General features: G+C 39.6%; 3 protein-coding genes across 4 annotated transcripts; 2 read left to right on the forward strand and 1 right to left on the reverse strand.

Moving 5' to 3' along the window:
- The first annotated feature begins 2,710 nt into the window (after positions 1-2,710).
- Positions 2,711-6,631, forward strand: sypl2b (synaptophysin-like 2b). Its single transcript, XM_079677234.1, has 6 exons — positions 2,711-2,888; positions 3,009-3,086; positions 4,080-4,198; positions 4,313-4,511; positions 5,199-5,390; positions 5,480-6,631. Exons 1-6 carry the CDS (start codon positions 2,871-2,873, stop codon positions 5,600-5,602), a joined length of 729 nt encoding a protein of 242 aa, XP_079533360.1. The 5' UTR covers positions 2,711-2,870; the 3' UTR covers positions 5,603-6,631.
- A 1,428-nt stretch (positions 6,632-8,059) lies between these two features.
- Positions 8,060-13,596, forward strand: atxn7l2b (ataxin 7-like 2b). Its single transcript, XM_079674569.1, has 9 exons — positions 8,060-8,208; positions 8,851-8,922; positions 9,001-9,310; positions 9,773-10,017; positions 10,145-10,227; positions 10,338-10,546; positions 10,923-11,103; positions 11,446-11,567; positions 12,416-13,596. Exons 1-9 carry the CDS (start codon positions 8,112-8,114, stop codon positions 13,026-13,028), a joined length of 1,932 nt encoding a protein of 643 aa, XP_079530695.1. The 5' UTR covers positions 8,060-8,111; the 3' UTR covers positions 13,029-13,596.
- Positions 13,597-15,249: 1,653 nt separating this feature from the next.
- On the reverse strand, positions 15,250-22,593 carry amigo1 (adhesion molecule with Ig-like domain 1). 2 transcript variants are annotated; one of them, XM_079678222.1, is made up of 2 exons: positions 22,082-22,593; positions 15,250-20,843 (listed from the first exon to the last, which is right to left on the reverse strand). In XM_079678222.1, the coding sequence occupies exon 2, from the start codon at positions 20,738-20,740 to the stop codon at positions 19,190-19,192; it is 1,551 nt and encodes a 516-aa protein (XP_079534348.1). In that variant the 5' UTR covers positions 20,741-20,843; positions 22,082-22,593; the 3' UTR covers positions 15,250-19,189. The 2 variants fall into 2 exon arrangements, with proteins under 2 accessions (XP_079534348.1, XP_079534349.1); XM_079678223.1 differs by having other exon boundaries at positions 21,967-22,089.
- Between the last annotated feature and the right edge of the window lie 2,199 nt (positions 22,594-24,792).

Genomic DNA, 24,792 nt, shown 5'->3' on the forward strand with positions numbered 1-24,792 from the left:
ATAAAAAACCCATGACTACTGTCATGTGATGCAGGGGGGAAATCCTGTACCCGCATCCGCCATGGAACTGATTGAACATATTTACACTGCAGAACACAAACTCTATCACCTATAATCATGCAACTTCTTATTGCAACTTGAATGCATTGAATGCAGTCCCATAACCTTTCGGTTGGGCAAGAGTATTTTGTTGCCTTGTCACAGCAGGACAATTGAAAACTCTGTTGGTAAAACATGGGAGGTTCTGGATAAAATAGTCATGCTGAGTATTTCCTTATGCTCATCTCTAGCCTATCGAGCGGCACAACCTGTTTGACAAGTTTGCAAGCTTGCAGCAACAACATACTAAGGTGTCATCTCACATCTTAAAACGAAAAGCTGTTGAACAAGTTTAAATGATCCTGAAACCTAAGACCACCTCTGTTGTTGTTTTGGAGCATAAGGACTATTCTTATATGTATAATTTCTTGCCTGTGTGTTTCATGATTCCCAGATTCACTTAGAAAGCCAAACAATCTGATCTGTAGAGCAGCATTCCTCCACAAAGAGACTGTACAATGAAGTTCCAGCCCCTCCCCCATGGCAGCGCATCAACTATTAAAAGGTGGAGAACAAAGCCACTCTTATTCCTTGGAGATGTACTCTGTTATAATAAGAGACATGCTTTTCCACAAGGATCCATATTTTCCTTGTTGGTTGCATCTTGTATGTCATGTAGGGTGACAGTAGGCAAATAAGAGATGAAACTACATTTCCCTGTCCACAAGAGTTCAACCCAAATGGAGAGGAATTGCACGTCATTTTTATTAAATGTTTTGACTACATCACACAAAAAGTCCCCAAATGTCACATGGACAGCATTTGTGTGAATGAGTTTGGCCTACACTGATTAGAGTCATGGGAAACACATGGCCTGCTCTGTATAAAAGGGGTTAGTTAAGTAATGTTATATAAGGAAATGGTGACCTCTATTGAAAAGAGATCCTTGTTTCTTCTAAGTATCTTTATCTAATTTCATACTTTCAATCATTCTATTATAAACATATAAACACACCTTGTGTAAGGATAAGGTAGCATAAATATACTCAAGGAAAGTATAAGAAACTTCAAAGTGTAAGGAAGTAAAGCACTTGAGTAAATGTAATCTATGGATGACTCAGTAACATGCCACCACCACCACTTATAATGCAACTATCTGTTAATCCATACTCTGGTATAAAATGACATATTTCATTAAACCAAGTATTCAATATTACTGTAAATGTGGGTTTACAAATAAAATGTATTTTAAAAAGTATTTAAAGCAATTATAAAGAAACACAGCATTAAGAAATATGGGTTTAAATTACAGTATACAGTATGTATTATGCTTCAATACACTGTTGTCCATAAAGTTGGAATAATGTTGCTTTCAGACACATCCCTCCTTTTACACACACAATAATTTCATGAGAATAAGTCAAACATATTTTATTCCAACTTTATGGGCCACAGTGTGTATAACAACAATCAATAAGGGACAATTCATATAAGGAAATGTTGAATTGTACCATTTATACTATTAAATTAAGTAGGCCTATTATTGCCAGGATAGACCATGAGTATTGCATGTGTTATGGTAGCATGTTTTATTTTTGCAATGGTGGAGGAAGTACTAACAAATGTTTACTTAAGTAAAAGTAGATGGTAATACAGTTAAAAAATATTCAGTTACAAGTAAAAGTCCTGCATTCAAAATCTTACTTGTAAAAGTACAAGTGTCTCCATTAATATATACTTAACTTACCTAAAGTAAAAGTAGTCGTTATGTGTAGAGGCCCATTTTAGAATCATATTTAATTACTGGATTATAATTATTAATGTATTAGCATGTTCATCACAGCTGATAAATGTAGTCCTAATTTGTATTACTTTATATTCTGCTGCTGGATATCTTAACCTATAATTAGATATCAATTTTTATTTTATAATTGAGCTATATCTCGTATTAGCTAATAATCGAACTCTAATAATAGTTACTAATGCGGTGAAAAAAATGTAGTGGAGTAAAACGTTTTTACACTGAAAATACTCAGGTAAAATACAAATACTTCAAAACAGTACAATACTTGTGTAAATCTAGTTTGTTACTATCCACCACTGTATTTTGTGATCAACAGTTTAGTGGATAGTCTAAAGTCAGTGGTGTACATTTATTTTGAGAGACTTGTACTTGAATATTTCAATGTTTTGCTTCTTTGTACTTCTACCCCACTACAATTCAGAGGAAAATTGTTTACGTTTACTATAATAATATTTCATATCTTTAGTTACTTTGCAGATTTTGATCAATAATGTGAAATATAAACAACACTTAAATAAGACTTTATAGTTATACCTGGAGTTACATTCACAAGCTACCCTGCAGCATACAAAGTAATTATAACTAGATGCACCTTTACCAGCTTTAATAAACACATGACTGAATCATGAGTACTTTCACTTTTGGTACTTTAAGTAGGCTATTGCGATGCTAATATTTTTGTACTTTTACTTGAGTAACATTTTGACAGCAGGATTTTTTCTGGCAACAGAGTATTCCTAAACTGTGGTAGTTCTACTTTTACTTCAGATCTGAGTACTTCTCCCACCTCTGGTGTGCAGTCTTTAGACTAAAATATAGCACTCTGCTGCTGACTCGGTCACAGTGGCTGCTCAGTAGTAGCAGCGCCCCTGTCGACGCCTCACCGTCAGTGGTCACGTGTTACACACTTCAACTTGCTGAAGTTCGAGAAAAGTTTGACAAGCCCGAAGATCTGAGAGCGAAGGCGAGCAGCTAGACCAAACAGAGACTTCCTCGACACACACGGCCCTTTATCTGCACACACACGATGGAAACCGTTGCCCAGGTAACAACGCTCACAGGAAGAGTGAAAACGGTTGATGGCGCACACTTTCATTTTTTAGCTAACACACCTACTTCTTCCGCAGACGTACCTCTCTCTCATTTTGTGTTTATTTCTCCTCAGAAAGTGATGTCTTCGGGTTTCACTCTAGACCTGGGACCTCTGAAAGAGCCTTTGGCTTTTATTCGTTTGCTACAATGGGTACGTTTTTCCAAATCTCTTTTACCATATGGCATATGATGTGTTAAACATAAGCTGTCCATCCCTGGTCGCAGGTTATGCTGTTTGTCTTGTGACCACTGCACGCCTTGCGAAGCTATGACAGCCACGATTTGAGTTGTAACACCGTTTCAAATATGGTATGTAAGCTAGATCAGGCGGTGTCTATCAGTCAACACCATCTGTAACCCACAAGCTATGTGGCACACTGGCAGCTAATGTGTGTACGCATGTTTAATGTAGCACATGTAGCTAATGATATTATAATGTATAAATCAATGTACTTTCTGTTGTAACTGCTAAAGTTGACGACGTCTCTAATCAAATAATGGTAGGCCTACATTGGGCAAGCCAGAGGTGGAAAAAGTACTTGTACTTAAATAAAAGTACCAGAGTGTAGGAATACTCTGTTTCAAGTAAAAGTCCTGCAATCAAAATAGGAAAGTGCTCATTATGCAGATCGGCCCATTTCAGAATAATATATCATATGTTTTGATTACAATTATGGATGCATTAATGTGCTGGTAAAGATGCAGCTAGTTTGAACTACTTTGTATGCTACAGGGTATCTTGTGAATTTGACTGCAGGTTCAATTTCAGTGATCCAAATCTGCAAAGTAACTAAAAGTATTAAATAAATATAGTGGAGTAAAAGTACAAAGTAGCAACAAATTAAAATACTCAAGTAAAGTAGAAGTACCTCAAAATTGTACTTGAGTAAATACACTTAGTTACTGTACATCACTGACGCTACAAATTAGTAGGTCTATAAAACTATAGTCTATCGGTATTACATTGAAGGACATGTTTTTTGTGAACTCTGCACAACATTTTGTAATGATGGCATCCGCTGATTTAAGACGATTTCCTGTCAAAAGTGTGTTGCACAATAAAAAAAAAAAGAAGTGTGTGTGACTGTTTGATCAGTACTAGTATGACAACGTCTCCCTCCCTATCTTGTGCCTATGGCTGCAGGTGTTTGCCATATTTGCCTTTGCTACGACTGGAGGGTACAGCGGCTCATCCAGCATCAACGTCCAATGCAAAGGGAGTGCCATACTAGAAATACAGGCAGACTTTAACTACCCATTCAGGTGTGTGTGAACCAACAATTCTAACACTCCTTCAAAGTGAGCAACCAGTTTAATCTAATGAGTGTTTAATCTTAGGAGAGTCATAATTAACAATACATGTATGTGTTTACACAGGTTGATGCAGCATCCGTATAATGTCCCTGTCTGCAACCAAACCACCACCACTCAGTACTTCCTGACAGGAGACCACACCTCCTCTGCACAGTTTTATGTCTGCATTGGAGTGTTGGCATTTCTCTACACCACAGCCACACTCGTTCTCTACTTGGGCTTCCAGCATGTGTATAGAGAATCTAGTCGTGGCCCCACTGTGGTATGTTTTTCTGCATTCTCCTTTTTAACCGTTGTTTTTGGTGAAATGCTTGTGCCCAGCTAGGTCCTCCTCTCCATGTGCAGCAAGAAAGTGTTGCATGTGTTTTCTTTGAGCTGCTGTATACATGTAGTAGTAACAACCATTATTTAACTTCATCTTACTGTACAATATTTAATTTTACATTCTGTTCTTGTATATCATATTCTAAATACATGTGTATAGACTTCTTGCACTGTTTTTTATTTGTATTTTGTATTTTATTATCTAACTATGTTGCATTGTTGGAGGAGCTCGGGTCATAAGATTTTAATTTCCATTTCTACACTTTAGCTTATATGACATTAAAACCTTTGAATCTTGAATCTAGTGACACCACAGAAATGTATTTTTACAGAAATGAATGTAATCTTATCTAGGCAGGCAATTGAGAATTTTATATTGCTTTTTGTGTAAACACGTTGCATCAGACTTTAGCTGCTGGATTTCACTGAGTCCTCCTTATCCTGGAATCTAGAGGTCAGAGAAGGTACATTTAACAGGGTGGTGTAAATGAAACAGGGAAGGGTGTCATTCCCAAGCAACAAGAAACACACAGCAGCACTAGGTACTTGAACCATGAAAGCTGCTTTAGTGCAGCTACCACTGTGTCGGTTAAATAGTTTTGACTCATCACTCTTCTTCTCTAAGGACCTGTTGGTGACTGCAGCCTTTGCCTTTTTGTGGTTGGCCTCATCTTCTGCTTGGGCTAAAGGCTTGTCTGATGTGAAGTTTGCCACCAGTCCTACACACATTGTGAGCGTTACTGATGTTTGCAATGATACTGCAAACAAGTGTACCCCAGGCGCTACCCCTCACATGGGCCGACTAAACGCCTCTGTGGTAAGTTGTACTCAAAGTCGATTTCCAGAAATACATAAACTTGTGTGCCACAGTGTAGGATATTTGACTTATGTCTTATTCTTTGGCAGATCTTTGGTTTTCTTAACCTAATCCTGTGGTGTGGCAGCTGCTGGTTCATCTTCAAGGAAACACCTTTCCACAAATCAGACAACCAGCCTGCTGATGTGGAGGGGGGAGTCGGCCCATCGTAACTGCACAGCTTACTCATTTCAAAATGGTCTAACATGTAGTTTTATTGAATAACTCATTTACTGATACTAATTGTTAAGAACCATACTGTGTAGATTTCACAGTATTTCCAAACCTAACTGCTATTAATTTCATATTAAAGGCTTTATTTTACAAAAAACATTAAAAAAAAAAACGTTAACTTGAATTGTCCAAAGCTTAACAAATACAGCAAATTGTAAAAATCAAAAACGTTATTCTCATTGATTCTCAGATTTCATGTTTTAGTATATATACCCAGGTATCCACATCAAAGGGCCCCTTATCTTAAATGGAGCTGTAGATGTAAACTGTGCAGCCTTGTGATAATCATAATGTAGCATCACTTTGCCAAACTTCAATCCATAAATAATTTCTGCCATCAGCATTTTTTACAAAAGAAACTCAGGGCTGTTGAGTGTTTGCATTTCAAAATAGCTATAAATATGAAATACTTGAAGTGAAATAATTATTATAACAAGTCTGACCAAAATCTAGTTTTAGTCCATTCCTTATAATCCAGTTGCCTTTATGAGATTATTTATAATAGGTGAAAGCAAATAGTTTGTGTTGTGTTGCATGCACTTCATCACCTCACTATATAAGGATAAAGTCTATTTTAGAATAACATGTTAGCTGTAGAGGATTTATCCGTTGCAACCTTCGCTCTGACTTTAAATTTAAAACTGCCTTTACTACAAAGAATTTCCAATCTTCTGCCTTGATGTTTATGATGTTTCATTTTTCTTAATTACTCCAGCAAGGTCCTAATTTATTTCAAAGCCAATGTACTATAAAGTGTACTGCCTTAACTGGCGGTTAGAAACAATTTAATAATAAGTTACTAATTAACAGTTTGTATTGCTTTTGCTTTCTACCTCCACTTTGTTATAAGATGAGCTTTCTTTTTTATTTACTACTTTGATAAAGCCTAGATGAGACTGGAGATTTGTTACTCCAGGAAAATACTGTGTGGACATGAAATGCCGTGCATCATTAAAACAAGAACTGCACTTGTTGTAACGTGTCTGATTTTGCGCCTGGTGATTGCACCGGTGAAAGCACACACACATAGATCACATAATGTTTGGGAATCAGTCAGGTAAATAATATATTTTTTCTATCCTGCAATGAGCCTAAGATTCACAACACGGGAATGTAACTAGGAATGCCTCACTTTCTTCTTTCATCCTTCTTCATATTTTCACTAATAATGCATTCAGCAAACAAAGCTAGGTAGCATGCAATACAGTTTGATATTCACTAGGTGGCAGACATGCTGCTTCTATCATCCTCAGCTGACACCAGAAACATCCTCACACACACAAAACGAAGGCCCAATCCCAAACCAAGCCCTACACCCACTACCCCTCCGTTCGCGCGGAGGGTCCGCCACATTAAGTGCTGTTCCAAAGCAACGAGTGTGGAGGGGGAGCTGGCTATCAAGCCCTCAAACAGCGAGTCTGCATCGGTGCTGACTGGAGACCGGTCTCTACCTGACCGGTCTCAACGCTGTGTGTGTCCGTCCAAGTAGTTCCAGCAAACATCCACTGATAAAAATCAGGTTTACAACTAAAAGAGCTTTACAAAAAATTAAAGATGTTTGGAGTTTTATTTTAATTTTTTTGTCTAAGAGATGCTGATTTGAAACCGTTGTTACATACAGTTACGGCATTTCCTGTTTCTGCCGGAGAGAGGGGAAGAGGGGAATTTGACCCAAAGCTTGCCGCTGTATTTACTCCCTCCTCCTCGTTGACCTGCGAGTGTCACTTCAAATGAACCCCCTGACCCATCAGTCCAGTCAAGTGATCATTTTCTCAGGCAGATGTGAAAACATCAGGGCCTGATACATGTATGCTAATTATTCAGTCAACCTTGCCTTAACACAACTAAGAGCTCCTATTTTGGTTGGAATACTTTTTTTTCTAAATAAGATTACCACCAATATTAATATTTGCCATCCAATCTATACAATTAGAGGATATAGTGAGGTAAAGGAATAAGGTCATTTACAGAATTGGAAACAGTGTAGTGGTTTAGTAGTGGTATTTGTTTATGATCAAGAAAGAAAGACACATTTGATTAAACTGTCAGTTTATCATTATTAAATCATGCATTGAATATAGTCCTGAAAACTGAAGTATATGTGGAAAACATTCTAAAATAATGTACTACCCTAATGATCCTAAAGTATCAATTTCATCCTAAATTGTGTATACAATAATGTTACACTTTGATATTAAAAAACACTTTTTAACAATGATACTTTTTCACGAAATTGCCATTTAAAACCCCTTATAATTGATACCTTTTATGGAAGTGACAAAGCAACACAGATGTGGACCTTTTGCAACATATGGTTTCAAATTCCAAACACTCCTTTGTTATCCATGTTTGCATATATTACTACTGAGAAAGCGGGGACGAGCTTTGTGACGCGGATGTGCTGCGCGTGAACTGACAGTATCACCTCGTGAACGCGCAAGAGCAGCAATGGCCGCTTTGGATCGGCGAAATCCTAATCTCGACGATTTTGTCGGATTAAACTGGAGTTGTTGGGTAGTTAAAGCGAATATTTTGCCATCTGACGGTGAGTCGCATCCCCTGTCCCTGACCTGGTCTCCATCATGTCTCAGTGCCCAAGTCCTCTGATTTATTTGTTGTTACCACATACACATAGGGCGGCATAAAGCGCGACCCAAACAAAAGACCCGCAAGGTCCTAGTGCAGGGGGAGTTTGCTAGGAATGTTAACGGGCAACAAGCAAACAAAACGAATTGAAATCATTGTTTCTAAGGCATTTTTTAATGTATTCATAAAAAACTAGCTGGTTAATACAACGCAAGCTTCTATCCTGTGGACAGGTGATGTCACCGTTAGCGTTAGCCTGCCAGCTACTGTCACACCAAACAACAACAATGACGTTTATAAGTAGAATTTATGCAGTTTGCTAATAGCACATTTTTTGCGACTCGATCGCATAACAAGAGGATGTTGGCAGTGGGTGTATCGAAGGAGAGTTTTAAAGACTCACATTTTATTTAGAAAACTTTAAAAATGATGAGTAAAATACCGCGAAACACCAAATCTGAAGCACGTACTGATGTGAACGACTTGTTCCGGATTTTACTCAGCAAAGCTATCCGGATATCAATAAACCTGTTTCTTAGAAGATGCTACAGCTATTCCCCATCCCAAAATGTCATGCTGAATGTTTTTGCTTTTAATACAGCTGGGTCTAATGTTGAAGACAGCAGCAAGAATGGGAGGAACCGCTGTGAGACCATGGCCCTCAGGAGAGAAGGTGAGACTCAATCCCTTTTATTGAAACCCTCACGCTTAGATGTTTCCCTCTAATTCCTTTTAGCTTTCTCCTCCATAGACATGCACACATTTGGCCACTGCCCGTCACATGATGAGATGTACCTGGTGGTGTGCAGTCAATGTGGCCAGGTGGTGAAACCTCAGGCCTTCGAGAAGCACTGTGAGAGGCGGCATGGTTCTCTCATTAAAGTGTGTGGACAGTCTCCGGCACCACAGCCGAGACCCCGCTCTGTTCGTCCCTCCACAAATAATTCCTGCTCCAGAGAGAGGCAGAAAGATGGCAGATGTCATGAAGCCATCGCCCCCTCCTCAGCAGCACCACCTGCACACCAGCACATGCCTAGCACGGCCCAGAAGGAGGCAGTGAGGTACCTTTTAGGATTGTTTACTTCCAGTGTTGGGGAGAAACATGCAACAGTGTTACGTCATGAAATCACAAACAAATTAAATCAATGACAGACCACTGAGAAACATATAATTAAGTTTCACTTCCCAATCAAAATGTTGGTGATTACAGAGAGGTTACATCTGAATATATAATTTTTTTAAAACACGTTTATATGTGCAATATAGATTTGATGATGTTGCCTTGTTTCAATATGTATTTAAGTTATATTAACAAAGGTTAAATACACAATTGACAGTTATCAGTGTTGAGTACGACTACTCGTGTGAAGTTTACACTGCTTGGTTTAAGTTTGTGTTTTTTTGTTGTTTTTTTCAGTTTTATTGCCTTGAATTTGGACTCCTGCTGTATCTACATTTCAATCCTGAATTGCATAAATCTCATGAGCTAATTTTAAAGTTGTCTTCTCACTCTACCCCTGCAGTTTTTCTTCAGTGGAGAAGTTCCCCCAGGAGAACGTCCCCCTTCCTCACTCCTCCCCCTCATCCACGCCTCGCCCCAGGGTTCCTGCTTGGCACTTAGGACCTCTGCCCCCTGGCCACTGTTCCTCCTCCACTTCTCCCTCAGAGAGACCCTCGCCGCAGAAGACCACAGCTGGGCAGTCCAGTGAGGCCCTCAGTCCTCAGCGGGGAACAAGAACCTACAGCCAGATTTACAAAAACATTAGCAGTAAGTCTGCTGTTTATACATCTGGTGTGTATCCTGCTGCTGATTTCTACCATTTAAAAACGAGATCATGCTGACTGTGTCTGTGGCTGTTGCTCACTGACTTCTGTGTTATCTTTATTTCCCATAGAGAAAGAATGTGATCTGGACAAACAGAGCAGAGTTCTGGACCCAGAGAGGAAGAAGCTGTGCAGCCGGGAGCTTATATGCAATGTAAACGCTCAGTGCTTTGTCCAATATTGATACCAGTATCTTCATTGTTGTTAATTATTCATAGAAATATACTTTTCTTTGTAATGCTTGTCTTTCGGCTCTCCACACAGACTGATTCCATCCGCCAGCAGCAGAAAGCATTGGGAAGGAGTAAGACACTTGCCCAGTTGGCAGAGGAGCAAAAACCAGCCTCCATAGGTCATGCTCTGGATCAGCTTCTTGTTAATTCAAAAGACAAAGAGCAACACCTGGAAGCTTTTGAAGATACAAAAATAACTCAGACCAGTAAAACATTTAACAGCAACTTTCAAATTCCCAGGTATAATATATATTTATATATTGTAAAATGACGAAGTTAATTTTATTTAACAAAGTACATAAATTATCACTGCAGAAGATGTTTTAATTCTCTCAAATGTTGTCTGAGATGGAAAAGGGCACTACGATCTACTGAAACCTGTTTTTATCACAACATGTTTCATTATTAGTTGACAGAACACAGTAAAAGTAGCAAAAATGACAAGCATACAAGACAAACAAGGATTGTGTTGATCAGTCAAAACATTACATTTGAAAAATATATTTTGTGTATGGTAATGTTTAATCATCCAGACGGTACCATGTTGAGTATTTTTGTGTTGCCTGATAGTGTGGAATTAATTGTTCTCGTTTGTTTGTTTTTCTTACTTTCAAAGCAGGTCTGAGGACCCATCAGAAAATGTTCCAGAGGAGGAATGTGACAGCGCTGTGGAAGTCGAGGCCCCGCCTCAACATGCCTTCAACCAGAGTCAGCTGTCGGCCGAGGAGAGTGAAGACGATGAGAAGGATGAAGACACAGACCTGCCTGCCACACCCTTGCACCCCAAACCTCTCGGGGTGAGTGCAGAAGTAGCAGTGCGGTGCAAAAGTATCTAGGTTTTTTTGGGGGAAGAGACATTTTTAGCAGTTTCGATAATCCTGGATAGTGAAAAACACTGAGCATTTCTTTTTATTTTTTCAATTTTTATTTCCCTTTTTTCAATTTCAAAGTCAACTTTATTGTCAATCTTCCAGTTTGTGTGTACAGACAGAGAGATCGAAATACCGTTTCCCACAATCCCGAATATAAAAACAAATGGATAAAAAAATATTTTTTCATTGATTTTTGAATCTCACTGTTTACACCTCTCAAAAGGACATGAGTTTGTTTGTATTTGTAAAATGGTTTCTCGTCTCCAGCTATGCACTTTTGGATGCCGCACATTGGGCTGCAGCATCTTCACCTTCAACCGGCGTTTACATCACCTGCGGTTCGCCCTCAGTGCCATGTTGGAGCACCATGTCAGCACACATTTGTGGAAGTGAGTGTCACTACTTTACCTTATAGATATTTCACCTGTTTGGATGAAGAAAATAGTTCCTCAAAGTTTACCCCAATAGAGGACATAGTATTTAAAGAGCATAGTGCATTGCCATTTAAATAGTTTTTAATTATGTAATGAGAAAAGGACAGGTGTTGATCTAAAAAATATCCTTTACAAAAAAGATGGTTTGTTTAACAACATTAATATACTCTTATGAATAACGTGGGTACTCCACTCTGGCTCCCCCTTTCAACACTGTCAATAGATGCACTGTGGTCAAAAAATATCTTTAAAAAAAAGTTAGGGTATTAGCCTGCTTCAAGAGTATTGATGGAGTCAGATTTCAGAACTCAAGCAGGCAGTGCAAAAACAATTTATCTTACATATTTAAGGATCAGCCAATGGATATTCGGTCTCATAACAAAATGAGGCTGCAATTGATCCACCAGAACCACATCAGGGTAAGTGAGAATACCTTGATTTGATTTAGGTTAATTTATTATGTTCTCTTTTAGCCAAACTGGGCTACTCTTACAGGAGTCCTAAAACATGTACAAACCCACAATTAGCCCTATACAGCACAAACAATATTATTTAAACATCAAACCTACATAGAAGAAAACATTGATTGCACTTTACACAGCAGGTAGGCCACCTGGGGGGTCACATGCACATCTCTAGCTGCCTTTATTATGTGCCTTTTGGAGCCTTACAATCTTACTAATAGCTGACCTGACTGCCAATTAAGGCTGTCTTGGATCTTCTGCCTGGAGGTTTTGCTTTATGCTTTTAATTATGTTTAAAAAGACATCCCTATAAGCTTAATTTTTCCTTTGAACCTACAGGAAAATGCCTCAAGTCTCATCAGGTCTCAGGTCATGTCAGGTCTCATCTCCAGCTGTAGGATCAGCTGTCAGGACTGAGGCCCGATCCTCCAAATCCACTGGCTCCCTCAGCCTCGATTATACCTCACTGGGTCAACTGGAAACCAAACCCAGTCTGCACAAATCTCCCAGTTTCAAATCGCCTTCTTCCCCCGCAACGGCGACACTTGGGCCTGGCCGACGGCGCAACCCTGCCGGCAAGGCCCGGCTGCGGGAGGAGGAGCTTATGCAAGATGCAAGCGCACTACAGAAAGCTGCCATGCTGTCAAACGGCGGTGAGGGCAAATCCTCCAAATGCATCAGGGACCCCCCCCTCAATGAGAAGGGCCAGCCACATGTCCCCTCCTCTCAAGGAGCAGTTAATGATACCTTTTCAAATGTGAATAAGCCATGCCCTCCGCTCCAACGCTCCCCCCGCAGCAAAGCGAGGGCTCCAGGGATTCAGCAGCAGGGGGCGGGCTGCAACAACAGGGGTCTTGCTGAAAAGCGCAAAGGCAGTGATGAGTCAACGTCTCTCAGCTCCTCGCTGTCCAGAACCTCCAAGTGTCAACGCTTGTCCTCCCCTTCCCGCTAGAGCAGACAGAATGGAAAGCATATCAGGGATCTGCGTGTGGGGGTTTGGAGAACAGATCCAACTCCTAAAGAGTGAGTAAACAAGCCAGCTATGACACAACATACTGTAGGTCGCATACACCAATGTTTTTATGATGTGGATCCATCACTTTAAGCCTAAAATTACACAACTATCACTGAAGATGTTCTTGATCTGAACCTGATTGTAGGGTGTCAACTGTGAACACATTTGAAGGTGACAATTTATCTTTTATCTTCTTAGCCAAAAAAGAGGACAGCCTTAAAAAGACCATTTGGGGTAGAGGCCTGCTGCAGGTGTGTTTGTGTGCACGCATGACTGCGTACATGCGTGGTTTTGTGTATATTTATGTCTTTACTTTGTTACGCACAGATATCAGGAATAAATATTGGTCTGCATGTTGTGTATTTTTGCAAAATTTCTATTTTTCTATGTGACTAAATGTCTCAGTTTGTTACCTGTGTAAGAATGTATAAATACCTCAATCTACTCATGCTGCTAAAGTGAAAAGTCATCTCATGGCAAAACAATAAAACCTTCTTGAATCCTTTATGGCTCTGCATCTCCTGTCCTTTAACTTTAGATCTGTGCTAACGGCAGGGGTTCAATTGGGCTCAGCCCCGGCACATAGGACGATGCTCTGACGTCATCACCCTCGCTCATTTGTCATTTGTTTAAGCCATCTGTTAAAACATCTCTCGTTCTTAATATAGACTTTATTTAGGGTCGATACACTATGTGTTGACTTTACTTTAAAATAGCAGATCTCTGTGACCGGATATCGTTTTTCCGCTTAGTGAACGTGTGTCTCTGCTCCGATCAGGAGCTGCAGCACTGCGGCTCCTTCGTGCAGAGAGTCTGCAGCGGTGTGTGAACATAACCAATAACCTACCATAGCCAATAACAAATCAATGTAACTTATTTTATTTTTGTTGTTCATTCATATCTTATTTTACCTAGTTAACATTTATTTATGCATATCTTTGTATCTCTCAGGTTTAAAGCTATATTTTTGGTTTACTATCCTATAGTATCCGCCCCCCTCTCGCACCTCCACACAGAGCCCCCCCACATATCAAATCCCAACTTAACCCCTGGCTATCGGCACATTAAAGGTGGTAAACTGAATGTTGGTGAGTGTAGTTTACTCATGGTAACTCTTTTACTGAAATTATGAAAATTGACAGGGGCATTTGAAAGTTTCTCTCTAATTATCCCAATTGCTCTTTTGATATTTAATTTTTTCTAACTTCAGATTGTGGCATCTGGGTATAGAAAATCCTTAAAAAAGTTGAACAGTTTTCTCCACATTGACACTTTTTAACTTGAAAATCTTATAAAAGGGAAATAACTTTCTTATTTATGACGTTTTGGTGCAAAGGCAAGCATTACCACAGTTGTAAATAGAGGCGTGTTTAATCATCTAATCACAACACTATAATAATAACTTGTTATGTAATGTGGTGCTACCTATTTATTTATATATACGGTATATGAAGCTTGTATATGAACTGCTGTAATGCTTGTGAAATACTTGTTCATATCCCAGATGAAAATTGTGTAGACTGAAAAATCATTAATAACAGTCGGAGACGCAATGTTTCTTACCTTGAGTTGTGCTGTTGTGCCGCATCTGTCATACATTCAAGTTATTCCCATTCAACTATTTATATTACAATTTGAAAATGTATTTTTTTATTAGTATGTTTAATGCTTTTAAGTTCATCTACGTCAAATATAGTTGTATTGACATTTTAAATTGCATTACCAATTATATATACACTTGCATAAAACAAAGGCTAAAAGATATGCCTCTCAGCTCTTGTCTTGTAGTGCACTTCCTACTTTTACCACTAGATGGTGTTAGGCCATACATTTGGCTCCCCAGAAAAAGCATCATGATGAAACTTTAGCCTTGTTTGCCAAATTAAAATAGCAAACATTGTTCATAAACCTACTTGGTCTTTCATATTGTGGTCATGTGACAAGTAATTTAAGACAAACAATTTGTTAATGATAAACGGTGGTTACTTACACGGAGTATATGCGCACTTCATTTATTTATCTAGCAATATCTAGCCACTCCACCTATGGCATAGTAATTTGGGCAAAATGTCACAGCTTTACCCTCAAACTTCACAAAGATTTAGAAGCAAAAAATTAAAGGAACATTTCTTGAAAAGCAATACAAATGGACTCCACAAAAAGTGTAGATCTTTTTATTAGGTCAAATGATCAGTATTCTTTATCTTTAATACTACTACCTATCCTGCAGTCAGAGAAGCTCTTAAGCAAACCATGCAAAGCCGTTCCGCTTTAGCTGCGAGACCTTTCCGATATTATGGCAGTGACCCACCAGCTCACCTTTGAAGCAGTGGTCAATAAACTCAATGCTTTTAATGCTGTTAAAAGCTCCATCCATTTCCTGTGGACTGTTGTAGTCGCACACTTTTAAAGCAGAACACGATTTACCCCCACAACCTCAAGAATGTTTCCGTAATTGCTACTACAGTCAGATGAACAGAGATAGATGTTTTACGTGCAGAGACCACTCCTTTCTCTAAATCTCTAATGTACGATAAGTGATCAAAAAGTGAACAGTTAATGTGCCATTACTGCAAAAAGCAAAGTGCGTGTGAACTGTACAACTCTCAAGATGTTGTCCTATTGATGCTGCAAATGTGAAAACATGCATGCATCATATTACATTAGAACTGAACACAGAAACGGTCCTGAGAAGATTTATTCACCTTTTGTCTTCATATCCATTCAAATCCCATTGTGTTTGAAGATTGGTGTATTTGAATGGATTTCTTTATTTGCTTCTACATTGGTGGCTTTTATAAAAAATATGTTTTGCCTCTTCTTAAAGACAGAAAAGCTGTTGCTGTAATTGTTGGAAAGCACCCCGTTGAGAACTAACCCTACAACTCTTTACATCACCTGACACAGCCACCAATCTAAAGCACTGCTTTCTCTTTGAATTCCTCATGGCTCTAAGATGCTGACTGAAAATACCTGGCGGCTACACACTCACTGCCCATTCAGATGTATCAACAAATTCAAAACTGGCACTCCTCCTATAGTTTTTGATACATGTTCAATATATATTTTCTGTTTAACTATATTGTTAAGCAGAGTTAAGTGTAAAATACATCCTATGTCATTAAAAATAAATAAAACCCACCCGCTTATAAAATAAACACTTATGATCCAGACTTGAATATTGAAACAATTAACAGCAGCACGGCGGCGGACGAAATGCAAAATGATCAACAACATCAGAATACAAGAATACAGTCAGTACACTGGTAGAACATAGCAGTACACAACTAATCAATACTGAACACAGAAAAGTGAGTCTTAATACATATATATATATATATATAACTGTATATATACTGTATATATATAGATATTTATAGGAAGGCAGATTAGCTTTGGAGAGAACAAAGCCACTCTATTCCTCTAAGACCTTACCAATAGCACTTAGTGTTTCTGTGTACACAAACGCGACTAGTACTCTGAGTGACATTGGCTACAACAGATTTAACTAGATTTGCCTTTTTTTTCTGGGCAAACATTTTTTTATGAAATGGTCTGCCAGTTCAATGTGGGCTATTCAACAGCCATCTCTGTATCATTTTAGATTATGTGACATTTAGTAGATCCTCATGCTGCCTTGAGTGGCCAGGGATTTAATTCCTAGATGTATTATATTGGCCCCATGATGAGAAAGAAGGGAACAGAACAATTGAATACAGAGGGCAATACTCGGTGTTCGATCCTTAAAAAGCGAGCAAGATTATTTGCCAATTTCAACCAGCCCGCAGAAGGGCTAAATGTGGCTTCCTTTTAATGCGTCTGATGGTATATTTGATATTTTTCCACCTGGTGTGCGAGAGTGGCATGATTCACGCACCACCTCTCTGATAAGTGTGACTTCCTTTTCTCGCCCACTCACGGAAGATGCTGAGTTGCACACTGCAGCCGTGAATATAACATTAATTTTGCGTAAAAACCTATTACGCTCAAGACATTTTACCATTTGATAGCTATTTTGACATCTATTTGCAATATGTATGTGAATTTACATACCAATTTGTTATTATTTGTGCTGTGGTGTTAAATTGGAAAACTAAAACGCAATGAGAAATGATTTCAAAAAGTACTATTTCCATGTTCTAATATATTTAATAATATTTTCCAATCATATGACTCAGTGGTGGAGAACATGTTTAATGAAAGCTCCAGGCGTTTCCCTCATAACCAAATTAGAGACTACTTAAAGGGCATCCCATTCATTGCCTGTTTGAATAATTGCTTTTGAACTTCAGCGAGGGCAGCCTTGTAATGACAGAGGTACACAAACAAAGCTAACACATTCTGAGCTGAATGGAGGCTGTCAGTGAACAGGGAGCCACCGAGAATGGCTTTGTGTTGCTGTGACTCATGATAACACACCTATCCCCTCCTGCTCACAGAGACAAAGACATGGGTAGCAGAGGGAAGCCGCATCACATCAAACGATGCAATTAGCTTTACGCCGGGCTAGCATTGTATTACGACACAAACGCCGCACAGTTTAATTAAATCCCACTTTCTTGTCGCCTGTTTAAAACCTAGTTATTGTAATATGCACAGCATATGAGGTGTCTTGCTTAGAAAATTCACTCTTCTACAGATGAAGTTATTTTCTGAAGGATCATGTGCGTCCTGTTTTACAAGAGTTTGTTTCCAGTAGCTTCAAACTCATCTCTCTCGTGTAACATCTTCATTACTCAAAGTTTCCTGTAGGTTTTATTATTTGGCATCTTTACCTGTTAATACAACATACAGATTTCTTTACCTATCACAAGAAAAAAAACACTTGTAATCTTGCAGGTCTGCAAAATTGAATATTTAAATCTACTACATAATTTATAATATGAATACTCCCAGTGTTTTCCTAATTTATTTTTTAAGCAATGTACATTATAATATTCAGGATTTTGAGTAAGGTGCACATTTTACATTCAGAAGGAAAAAACAATTTAACCTAGAAGCATTTTAGCTTGGCATTTCACTTCCTGCCAGTGTAATGGAGAGAAAGAAAGGCTATAACTTGGCCAATAGATAAGGTCAAACTCTTAATTCTCTGCATCTAATGAGTGTCTGCTTTAGGCGTTTTTCATTATGTAAGGGTTTTTTTGTTAGGACAACTAGTTTCATACACACTTTTCTCATAAGCATTGATCCGCCTCAAGCTGTCTAACTAGTTTATACCATACCTCTATGTAAATGTACCCCTTCAAATGGCTTTCCCCTACATCGCTACACATAAGACTATACATTAAATCAAAATAAAGATCAGTCTGAAAAACTATATCTTAGTACATTGCAGGTATCAGCTATGAAGTACAGTGAAATTACCTTCTTAATTTAATGTATCTGCTACTGCTTTTTCTTTATACAAATGACTAAACTTCCAATTAATGCACGTTTTCTTTAACTACTCATACATATCAGTTAGAGACCTGTAATGTGGGTTTATGGCATGCAGTTCCTCTATAGATGACTCAAGATAGATGTATCACAGCCTGGTGGCCTTTCTGAGTCTCTTTCCCTGTGTTAATAGAAGAGTGGTATAAAGAGGTCTATGCTCTAATGTTTAGGTAAGATGCAATCTATTCTAGTCTTTGTAATAATAATAAATATGAGCCAGCCATGGGTTCACTGTATACTTCCAATCAAATGTCAACCTGTGCATCGAATCATATGTATTTTCCACACGCAGTTTAATGGATCACTTCCTGAGAGCTAATATTGACAATACATCATCTACATTTCACTCTCATAAGACTTCAGTAGTTTCCAATGTTCATGTACACTGCCATTCCTTCACAGTATGAATATTATAATAATAAGTGCTACAGATTAAAATGCTGGAAAAGTCCTGCTTCTTGTACTTGTTGACAAGACAGTTCTTTTTTTTAAACTCCCTTTAAAATCCTTATTTCCATGTGCCAGCAACTACAGATGAACAGCCTTCTTTTGTTTTCTCCGCCAAGGTCACAGTTACAGTTTATATTAACTAAAACATGGCTAATGTTGTACCATATACACCCAGTCGTGTGGCATCTATCGTCATTGCCGCTCACACCTCAGACCACCATGGGAGTGTCTGAGAAAACGGAGCTGATGGACTCTGCTACTGACTTCTTCCTCTTGCCCTTCATAAGAGAACCAGCCTCTGCATCCATATCATCATCATCCTCATCCTCATCCCCATCCCCATTGGGGTTTAGCTTGCCGTTTTGGCCCTGCAAGTCCTTGGAGTCTATGAATGCCACGTGCCTGTTCAAATCGGCCTTCAGCGTTGGTTCCTCATGGGTCGGTGTCACACTGAGCATGGACGAGTGGATGCTGTCCTCACCCCGCGTCTTTCCTTTGTTGGGGCAACAGAAGCAGCGACACGGTGTCAGGTAAAGATAGATAAGCACCAGAACCACACTGGCCAGACAGCCCACTAAGGTTGTGTAAGCTGTGTTCAGGGAGTCCCCAATCCCGTCCATTGTAAAGTTGTGGACCTTCAGTACCACATAGATTGTTTCATTGAAGGCCTCGCTTGTCGCAAAGCAAGTGTACGTCCCAGAATCCTCGTTCCTCACTGAAGTAATCTGCAGCTTACCATCTTGAATGACTTTGGCGGTTTGGTTGCTTCCAGGCGTCACCACGACATTACCAGGCATTATCCAGGTCTTTACCATGTCCTTGTGTTTGGTGTCACAGGCAAGAATCAACCTCTGCTCCAGAAATGCCTCTTCATCTGCCTCCTTGAATGTGCTGCAGTTCATGTGATAACCGCTGAGTTCAAAAACACCCACTTTGGTTTTTTGAGGGCCAGGCAGGATACATGTGTATTCATCTTTAAAATCCACCGCAGAGTTGAGCTTTCGAATATACCAATGGGCGAGGAGTGTGTAGAGATCACAGTGACAAAGCAGAGGGTTATTGTGAAAGTAGAGGCCATTTTTAATCCAGGCAGGCAGTTCCTGGAGTTCATCAACGAGTAGCATCTTGATTTTGTTGGAGGACACATCCAGCAGACTAAGGTTCTCTAGGCGGGACTTTTCCTTGACCAGCTCCGCGGGAAAGCGGGAGATTTGGTTTTGACTAAGGTAGAGCTTCTGAAGTTTGACCACGGTGATAAAGGCTGCGCGGTTAATCTGGGAAATGTGGTTATTATACAGCAAGAGGACCTCCAGGTTGACCAAAGGTTCAAAGATGAACTCGTCCAGCAATTCCAAGTTGTTTGAGGACAGGTCCAAGTAACGTAGGTGCTTCACATTTAGGAACGCCTCTGAAGACAGGAAGTTGAGACCATTATGGCTGAGTAGGAGGTTATGGAGCTTCGGGAGCTTGGCCGGGGTCCAGTCAGCTCGCAGCCTATCTATCTCATTGTAGCTGATATCCAGCACAGCAGTGTAAAGTGGTATACCTCTCGGGACGTAGGTCAGATTCATCTTGGAGCAGCTCACTATGTTTGAGGCGCAGATGCATGTCTTGTGGCAGTTTAGGATCGATGCCGTCGCCCCTGGAAGCCAGAGGAGAGCCATGCAAAGGGTCAAGGAGAGGACCCATCTTGGACGCTTTCTCCAATGAGGTAATGTTTCCAACAGGAAGTCACCTGTTCTGGTGGAAGGCTGCAACATGCTAGCAGTTGATCTAAATCCCAGAGAGGTTTACTAGGATCCCATTCTCAGAGAACAACAGGGAGGAGCAGTTGGACGATTCCCAGGCATTGCTGACTGAAGGCTGAAAAAAGCAAAAACAAAAGCCGATATTATTAATAGACGGGAGTGCATATTGTGCTTTGTATAAGAATATTATTATAACCTAAACACGTATGAACATTTATGCAGCCATGGGAAAAATATTCAAATTCCAACACTACCACAATGGTATAGTGAGATACAATCTGAGATACAAATGAATGAAAATGTGAACCTGCTGTCACTCCCACAATGACAAGTCTTTTAATACAGAGACACACACTAAATAAGTGATGCTGTTGCTGAAGTTTCAAAAGCTTTAAACTGTTTGTCATGTCTGATAATGATAGGTAAAAAACATATCACTTTCAATTATGATCCCATTAGTCATCCATATGCAACATTCCAATAAACACACCTTGCATGGTCATAAACAAACACAAAGAAGCCTTTATTTATTTAATTGATTCAGTAATTAGATTAATTGAGAAGAATAGTTCCTTTCAACCAGTATTTCAATGTAGTGGCAATCAATACAATTGCTCTATAAAGCTGTGGAGTAGTTACAACCATAGCATTTTTTTTTTAAATGTTCTGTTGTTTTGCAAGTAAAAGTTTAAATCACAAGAAAGTAGTGTGCAGCCTGGAATCATGGCACAGCATCCACTGAGTGAATTAGCTACATCTCAAATGTCCTCCAAGAGTAAAATATTAAAGTAAAGTAGGCCTTTGCATTGTGCATACTGCACAGTACTTAAGTACATGTCTTAAGTTACTTCTCACATCTGTGTTCCTTTTGGAAACGCATTATGACATGTAAGGATCCACTCTCTCGAGCCTACTCACGCATATTGTATACAATGCAAACTCCCTCCTGCTGCTTCCGCTATAACAAATGTGCCAGCACACTACTCAGCTAAACCATGTGCATTCACACTCTGGAAAGATCATGCATTGATTTTCTTCCTCTTCTTATTTTTCTCTTTCTCTCCCCCCCCCCCCCCCCCCCCCCCCCACACACACTCTCACTCTCTTTCTCTCTTATTTCTCAGATAGAACCAGACAATTCCACACTAAAACGCAGAAATCAAATAATAAAACACATACAAATGTAAAATCATGCAAATATAAGCCTACGTTATGTCATTTTTCGGAAATGCCCTTACCAATTTGAGGAAGAGCTGTGCAAACGTTGCATTGCACCATTCTGCTCGAAAACAAACGCGCACAACATGGAAACGTGAGCCGAGAGATGGAGAAAGAGACCGAGCAGACACCTACCTTCAACCTATGATGGAGCGATGTTATATTTGATGAAAACGGCTCCTCGCCTGTTTACAATGGTGCTCCAGACAAAAAGTCCCAGTCTGAATGAGTCCGTGTGTCTGCTGTTGAAGACAACAGCGGATGTGGGGAGGAGGGGAGAGCACTAGAGATCTCCTCGGCAAAATAATCCTGGTCCACGCGGCATCAATGTACCCTGTGCATAATTGGGGGGGAAACGATTACGTAAAGAGAAGACGTTCTTAACTGCTGACAACAACCGATGAGCGTGTGTTAATCAGCTGGACGTATTGCTCTGTAAACACACGAACGCACACCCGAGTTGGCGCCTTTCGGGCAGGTTCGGCTCCTGTCGGCTCTCATCAGCAGCCATGGAGATAATGAGCAGTCTTCGTTTCACCAGCTTCCTGTGGCTCCTCGCAGGCCTGCTGCTGCAGTAGTGATCGACGTGTTTTCGACAAAGGTGGTGCTCTCAAACCCAGAAGGCACTGTTTACCCAAGGTGACCGCACGGAAGATGCGCAGCCAAGACGCAAAAATAGTAAAACCCAGAGAGAGCTGAAATGAAGTCCAACGTGATTAGAACAAAAGCTATGCTGTACTGCTGTTGGAAACAGTTACTGATGGTTTTACATCTTCATCAATACCACACTCATTCTAGTATGATCAATAAGGAGATCTGTATGTAATTGACTCAATATTCAATATCTTCTTTGTGACCCTCTGATCTTTCCCCTCATTATAATGTCTTGTTGACCTTTTGGTCCAATTTAGAGACATCACATTGCAGTGTCATTGTCAACCAAAAGTGATACAGCGATAACACTTTTTGTGATGTTTACTTTTTGGCTAGGTGAAACAAACACCCAGGTGGCTGGATGTTCTTGTATGTCTTATCTAAATGAGACATATAGGTCACCAACATGCAGCTGAATGTGGCCCTACTGAGCACTTGGCAATTCCCCATGCAGTCCATCTTCACTCTACCATTTGACAGCTGAATAGTTTAGCAATCACAGTCATGTTTTGACTACTGCCACTATTTTTATTTTGTCACCATACAGGTACCCATTCATAAACTGAACAATCTGTGGTTGATTAATTCTTCTAGGGCTTTGAATGAGTAATACTCTGTATTGGTTGTCAGTTCGTGAATGGTTATTCAGCAGCATTGAAGTCTTTGTGTTTTTGGCCTTGTTGCTGAAACATACAAAACAAGCAGAACATTTGATTCCAGTCTTTGAGGGCTTTAACATGTGATGATATACATTACTCCTCAAATTAGGGCATTTCTGTGGGTGTTCAGCTGTTGATTAGCCTGGTAAAAAACTTGTTTAACTGTTTACATCAGAACATTACTTGATGGCTAAGCTTTGTCTTTTCAGCCTTTTCATGTCTCCTAATTGTGCCCATTTAATTGTTACTCAATGTGCAGACTCTGTATATGTATTTGATTAAGTCTGTTTATGAGCGGTGACTGAGCGGGGAAAACCTTGTCATTTTTTACTCAAGTGTATCCGCCTACATGCCTTTTGGGATTTTTTTTCTCGGGTTTTCCTGAATTCATAGATATGCTGCAGCTAGCCTGGCAAAGCTTTAAGAGCCTGAGTATCTGCCAATAAGCTGCTACACCAATGTGGCCGCCTACTCAAAATGCCACCAGAAATCATTTTATAAATGAATATTAACATGGGGCACAGAATATTTTAATGTCATATGAAATATATTCTCTTCAGAACGCTGCTGCCAGAGTCCTGACCAAAACAAAAAGAGTAGAACACATCACCCCAGTACTCAGGTCTCTGCACTGGCTACCAGTAGCTTATATAATCGATTTAAAAATGATATTGTTAACTTATAAAGCATTAAATGGTTATGTCCAAATATATGTCTGACATGTTGCCGTGTTACGAGCCCCCCAGAGCTCTGAGATCATCGGGGGCAGGCTTACTCATTGTTCCTCGGCTCAGAACCAAACACGCTGAAGCTGCTTTTAGTTTTTATACTCCCCACAAATGGAATAAACTTCCAGGAAACCTGAGGTCTTCACCAACGCTGAGTTCTTTTAAGTCGAGGCTAAAAACACTACTTTTTACAGCTGCTTACCCAGAAGCCTTTTAACTTGTTTTAGCACTTACTGTATTTATGATGTCGTTTTTAAGCTATTTTATATCTCAGTAATGCATTGTTTTTATGAATCTGTTATTCCATTATGTTTATTTATTGTGTTTCTCTCTGTTCTACTATCATGTGTTAATGATCATGTAAAGCACTTTGAATTGCCTCTGCGTCTGAAATGTGCTATATAAATAAACGTACCTTTCCTTACCTTCTAAATATCAGGATGACAGACCAGGTGGTCAGCACTATCGGTCAGCCTTGAAGTCCATTCACTCTGTCATTTTCATCTGCGACAATCATTTTGCTTTGACTAAGGGCGGAGTCAGCAGTAGAGGAAAGCAGACTACATAATATCAACTAACCTCTTTTCCTTGCTGTGCTTTTAATACGACTTGCATTTCAGCTGTTTTGCAGACATTGTTATCAGGATTTCTGCAAGATTGGATCCCCGCCCTTGTGAGGCAGACGACCATGGCAGGGTAGATGTGATTTCAGAAACTCTGTTGGAGCTGGACTTGCCTTGAAAAGCTGTGCTTTGGCAGGTAATACAAACATATTGAAGCAGACTGAAATCCAGGCAGACATCCC

The sequence above is a fragment of the Notothenia rossii genome (genome assembly GCF_949606895.1).
Source record: "Notothenia rossii genome assembly, chromosome: 4".
Lineage (NCBI taxonomy): Eukaryota > Metazoa > Chordata > Actinopteri > Perciformes > Nototheniidae > Notothenia > Notothenia rossii.